The 6,723-nt window shown below is 41.5% G+C and overlaps 1 protein-coding gene across 1 annotated transcript in view; it reads right to left on the minus strand.

The window, feature by feature from the left end:
* Positions 1-6,201, minus strand: part of MICU2 (mitochondrial calcium uptake 2) — a 68,017-nt gene extending 61,816 nt beyond the window's left edge. The window contains exon 1 of the mRNA XM_081860559.1: positions 5,971-6,201. Within this exon, the coding sequence (XP_081716685.1) occupies positions 5,971-6,186 (216 nt within the window). The 5' untranslated portion in view covers positions 6,187-6,201. The remainder of the gene's footprint in view (positions 1-5,970) is intronic.
* Positions 6,202-6,723: the final 522 nt, after the last annotated feature.

Below are 6,723 nucleotides of genomic sequence, written 5' to 3' on the forward strand. Positions count from 1 at the left end.
GATACATATTAACTGGGGAGTATGTCCCACTAAACTCAATGGGGCTTAGTTCTAAGTACACATGCTTAGCAATGTATAATACGAAAACTATAGTACTGTAAATAGGTATATTTTATACCCACTTATCACCATCATACAATTTGCACACATATTTAGAATCTGTGGTTCATTTTAAGCAGAAGCTTGTACAAATTCAAGTTGTTTTTATATTCTGGGACAGAGATTAAAATAGGAACTCTAGACTTTTCCCACATAAGCTCATACAACTGAGCCAGCTGGTAGAAGCTCCTGGCAGAGCATCAAGCACTTATGTATACTTCTTGCAAACAGGTTCTCCAATTCTTGATATTGTGAAACTTGATAATGCTCTAAGCCATAATATATGCAGGAAAGAAATCAATTTGAACAATGAATAGTGTTGTAATTACATAATTTGAAGACTTGTTGATTAAATTAAATGTTCTAACAGCAATCCTTCTGTAGGTGACTTTATTACCAGAGATTGTTGCAGGCTATAACTTCATGAAATGATGTTGTTTACTCATCAGTTTTTCAGTGAATAATTCAATTTTTCATCTATGAATGATCTTGTGGCAAAATTATTATGTCAGGCACTGTACCTTGCTTTGTTAAATGAGCTTGTTAATTTCACAATTTTAATTGTGTTTAATTGTTTGTAAACTGATGGTGTTATAGTGGTCTAATAAATAATAATACAGATAGTTGGTTGGCATCTGTCTTTTTCAGGAGACAATGGAGGAGTGAGCATTAGGGGGTGAAGTCAAACTATTGGAAGGTTATAGTGCCTGCTGTGACTGTAAGGACCGATACAGGAGAGACATGTTTTGTTGCAGCTGGGGTAGATGAAGGTGTCCAGTTGTGCTGCTGGCATTTCTTCTCTCTGTGCTCCTCCCAGTGATCATTCCTCCTCTGGTCAATGCTATGGATACACAGCCTGATTGTCTGTCTGCAGGCACTGTGGTTGTCTGCAAGGGATTCCCACACGGTGGGATTGATGTTGCCAGCCTTCATGTCACATTTGCAGACATCTTTCTAACACAGAGTTGGTCCGCCAACAGGCCTGGAGCCAGCTCCCCATAATGTAGGTAACAAGAGAATGTTCTGCCTCTAACATCCTCCCGTAGTTCCCGTAACAAAGATACATATAGCAAAAACAACAAAACAATTTCCTGCCATAATATGTACATCATCTGTCTTTATCTTCTTGTATTTCATCTTTCAAGGGGGCCTTCCCAAACCTGATGTTTTGGACTACAATTCCCATCAGCCATTGACCTGAATGCATGGACTGAGGAATAAAGATGGGAATTAGAAAGAAAGTTGATCAGTTCTAGAACTGAAGGTAACTTGGCCACCAACTCCTACTCAGCCCCCACTGAGAATGGCTCTGTTCCAAGACTGCAAGCACAACTCAATGTATAGGATACTATTTGTTATGCACACCACCCACTAGATAGGACTTAATAAAGGTATAGTCTACCCATTACAATACCTCACTAACAGTACAGTTAAATTATTGGTAATTTCTATAATACTTTCAATGCATAAAGTGCTCTGTGACTTTTAAAGCATTTGTCTGAACTGCAAGCCCATCTAGACAATCGCTTTGCTTTAAAAAATAAATGAAGCTATTTTTGAAGACTCCAAAGCTAAGCTTTTTGCATCCAGAGAATAAATCTAGAGAAAGGACCAAAGACTAGTTTGATTTAGAAGCTGAAGTTAATACACAGAATTTAGAAGGGCCATTAAATGCAAAAACAAATCACTGTACCAAAGAACTGGCGGAGCTCAAGGCTTAAGATCACAAAAGTAAACCCATGAAGACAAGACATTCCAAGCCCAACTTGGTTAATGAGAGGAGCATGCTGTGTAGTGGCATGTTAATGCAGAGGATTGCAAGCTGTCTGAAAATAAACATTAAGTCAAAGCCAACAACAGATGTTTGACAGAAGTGACCCATCTCAAAATCTTCTGCAGTACATTACTGTGACTCCAATATTGGAAATACAGTGCTAAAGATAAACAAGTATGAAGTGTCACTATGTCTGGCATCCAACAACACTGGAAAATGACTGTGCTAATTGCTACGCAGAGTCCACACAGAAGAAAAAGCTTTTTATTTTGAGCACTGCAGAAATCTGATGTACTACCTTCATCCTAAATTCTAAAACAGGAAAGATCCAGACCACGGGAAAGAAATGGAGGGCGACTGAAATTATTCACAATTTGAATAACTGAAAGTTATTGTATTTTAAATTAAATGTGGAGAATTACAAGAGTCACTACATTTTAACAAAAGTTTAGTTTCAGAGGTGGACAACACAAAAGTCTAAGCAACATGCCATATATATGGATTAGTACATTTCAAGTGTTCAGAATGGTTCGTGCACAGTAACACAGTAATCCTTACTAGAGACCTAAGGCCGCAAAGTTTCCTCATATTGTAAATTTGTGAGTGGGTGGGAAATAGCAGCTCTCTTCAGGCCTGCTAGGCAATTTGTAGTTAAAAGACTAAACCAGGGACTTCCCTTCATTCTACCCTCAGTCGTTATGCTACACCAGTTCTATTATTATTGGGTGTCTAGAAATAGACACAATGCTTCCTATTTGGATCTGGAGACTCTCTGTACTCACCAGGAGACATAAGGTTTATCCTATTTCACTTCCCCTAAGAAACAAAGCATTGATATTTGGAATGAAAGTAACCCCAGACAGCAACCACGTAATTCCCATGGCCTTTTAAGGACAGAGATGGACATAAAGGGTGTTTTGTAAGTAACTTCTTTTTGAAATCATGAATGTCCTTATTTGTTTTTAAAACATATGGCTTCCTACATGATGCAATTCAGACAGCATAGTTGAGCATTTTACTTGTGAAATATATTTTTTTCTGAATGAGTAAATATATATTAATCTTACAGGAACCAATTCAGTACATTTTTATGTAAACAAAGTTAAGCATCAGGTGAGAGCTACACAGATAACACAAGCTCCTAACTTTTTACACACTGACATTCTGGCATAGTGCAAATGGGAAAAAATATTGTCCATCAGAATATACCGTATAAGTCTAGGCTTTTTTCCTAAAAAATAATGTCAAAAATTAGGGGGCGTCTTATACACTGATATATCTCCCCCCTTTTCCTTAAATCTGAGTCCCCAAAGATAGGGGACGTCTTATACATGGGGGCGTCTTATAGCTGGAAAAATACGGTATGTTATACTAGAGAAGCACAAGCTAAAGTTATGCCAGTACAATATAAACTAAAGGAAATGAACTATTTGATACTTTGATGTATGTTTAGTGACTAAACTTTAGCTTCATACAGCTGAACAATGAATGCCCTAGTGATAAAATCTTATACATGACTGCTCAGAAGTAACTTCCATCAGCCCAATGGAACTTAAAATACATATAGCAGATAAGCTATAATGACTGCATTATGGAAAATTAAACATCACAAGTTGATGTAAACCAGTTACAATTAATTGATTGTAAGACTGAAAACAGATGTTTATTCATCCACAGGTACTGCCAGTGACTAACACCTTTGTTATCCTATAATATATGCTATTAAGCAGAAGCAAGTACACTTCCTCCTGTCAGGTTTACTTACAACAATAGCATTGTAAATACTGACTTACTCACTTAAAGTGAAATGTAATTGTGCTCCTCATATATTGTTGCCAATTAACTTCCATATATCTTCCTTCACATCTTTTGTCAAGCCATTTTATTATTATTTTATGCAAAAAATTAGTATACCACTTAACTACAACTGTCTCTAGTTGGTGTACTAGAAATATAAAATCAGACTTCAGTTTTAAAGCCCGCTAGAATAAAAAAGTATTCAGTGGGCTCAAGATATACAGCCTGTGTGACTAGAACTGGAAGGGAGTTCCACAAAATTGGGCCCACAATACTGGACACAGAAATCCTGGTTGATATATAAGGCACGAGTAACAAGGACTTTCACAAAGATCTCAGTGATCTGGCAGGGATAAAAGGGATTAAAAATCATTGAGGGCCTAATTTGTCAGAGACATTATAAATTTATATAAGATCCTTGAACCTGGCCCTGTGCAAGCTTTTAAACACCCGAGTTATGTGCTGTGAATAGCATATCCCCATCAGCGGTCTAACTGCAGTATTTTGTACCAACTGGAGCATCTGAAATAGGTCCAAGGGTAGCCACACATAGAGCACCTTGCAATAATCAAGGCCTGACATTACGAATGCATGAATCACGATGGTAAAACAATCTCTGTTCAAGAATGGTCACAGTACCATAGCTGGTAAATGAACTCGTAGTCACTGAACCTACCTAAGCTTCCTGTGACAATTATGGATCCAGGAGCTCTGAACCTGTTCTTTCATAGGGAGAGCAACCCCATCCATTAACAGGCAACTGGTTGATCTCCCAGACACAGAAACCACCAACCCAGAGTCCCTCCATCTTCCCAGGGTTCAAGCTCAGTTTAACTGCCCTTTACTTTCAGAGGACACCAACTTCTGATTCAAACCTACCCACCCTTCCTAAAGTATTTCTCCTAACACAGCACAACAGCACTGCTTCTTATTCAAACTCCAAGAATCAGTACAGTACTGGAAAGCCAGCAAGCATTGCATTTATTTTCTAGATAAGCCATTCTCCCCCTCACCCCACATCCACATATAACCACTTCCTTGAGTTTTCCTCTTTTTTTTTTTTTACTCCGCCTTTAGGTATCGGCGCTGCAACTCAAAACTATAAAAATGCCCTCAGTGGGGTTGGTTTGTCTGTCTGTCTGTTTGTTTTGCCTTAATGTCTAACGTTTTACAATTTTTCATGTGCTGTAAGCCGTCCAGCCAGATGGGCGGGGCATAAATATTATTATTATTATTATTATTATTATTATTTACACCATCATATCCATGTATCATTGTCTCCCCCATGACAAAAGTGCCAACACTCCCTTAGACCTCTGAAGCACAAAAAACCCAGCAGCAATAAATGAGTCAACAGCACTTGGGCAAACAACTCTATTTTATGCCTCTATATTCAGCCTTGCGGAACTGATTTTAAAAAAAACCCTTTTCACTGTTGTGTTACTGTGCTTATTCTGTGTCTATTATTATTATTATTATTATTATTATTATTATTATTATTATTATTATTATTATTAAGCTCTAGCTGATCCCCACTGCTTGAAACCGTCCCTTTTACAGTTGCTGATTGCCAAAGAATTGATGCTTTTGAATTATGGTGTTGGAGGAGACTCTTGAGAGTCCCATGGACTGCAAGAAGATCAAACCTCTCCATTCTGAAGGAAATCAGCCCTGAGTGCTCACTGGAAGGACAGATCCTGAAGCTGAGGCTCCAATACTTTGGCCACCTCATGAGAAGAGAAGACTCCCTGGAAAAGACCCTGATGCTGGGAAAGATGGAGGGCACAAGGAGAAGGGGACGACAGAGAACGAGATGGTTGGACAGTGTTCTCGAAGCTACCAGCATGAGTTTGACCCAACTGCGGGAGGCAGTGGAAGACAGGAGTGCCTGGCGTGCTCTGGTCCATGGGGTCACGAAGAGTCGGACACGACTAAGCGACTAAACAACAACAACAACAAAATCCCTGCGTCTAAGATGACAGGTCATGAGACTCTTGGGTTTCCCAGAGCTTAAGCGCCATGAGGCGTGCCAAGTATTGAAGGCGGGCCCCTTTTGTTCTTGCTGCGACAGGACTGACGCGGCCCCCACCTGAAACGCCACGCCGCCCGGGCACACGCTGCCGTGAGAGGCGGGTTATGGATATTTCCCATTCGATGGAAGGCCGGGAGCCGCGCAAACCGCCCGGAAACCAACCAACGAACAGGGAAGAGGGTTGGGCAAGCGCGCTGGCTTCGGCCCCCGCTGTCCTTTCCACGCCGAGGAAAGGGAGGAAGGCCGGCAGCGGCTCCTCGTCTCCTACCTGAGCCAGGACTGTCAGGAAGCCGCCGCTCCCGCCCTGCCCGCTCCAGCCTCCGCCAAAGCCCACCAGCGCGCCGCCTCCGACCAGAGCGGCAGTGGCAAGCCAGGGGCCCGCCCGGGGCCTGTGGGCCCGCAGGCTGCCCAGCACCGGCGCCCCGCCGCGCCTCACGTATCCCCGGGAGACAACCGCCCAAACGGTTCTCCAGGCCGCCGCCATTTTCCCGGAAGTAGGAAGAGCGCCGCGAGCGCCTATCAGGAACTATAGACTTTGCAAGAGGTAGATTCGTACGCTGCTGCTGCTGCTTCCGGGATGATGATGATGATGATTTCCCCAGCCCCGCCGCTCCTTCACACGTTTATTTATTTATTTATTTATTTATACATACATACATACATACATACATACATACCCCGCCCATATTTATTTACTTCCCCAGCCACTCTGGGCGGCTTCCAATCCAGTGTTAAAAACAATACAGCATTAAATATTAAAAACTTCCCTAAACAGGGCTGCCTTCAGATGTCTTCCTGGGGAAAATTGCAGCAGCTGTTATCCTTTTCGCATGAAGAATGTATGTGTGTGTTTTTAAGCAGAACTTAAAAGATTTGATAGCGTCCTTATGCAAACTAATGGAGCCCATGGCTGCTTCTGCATGCGACTTAAGTGGTAGCTTTGGATTGGAAGCAGGTCTGAAAGGGCACTCTCGTCAAAATGACATTTGCTGCCGTCTTTGGGGAGAGTGGCTGACTCAAA

Source organism: Podarcis erhardii (assembly GCF_964252035.2).
Source record: "Podarcis erhardii genome assembly, chromosome: 4".
Taxonomy (NCBI): Eukaryota; Metazoa; Chordata; class Lepidosauria; order Squamata; family Lacertidae; genus Podarcis; species Podarcis erhardii.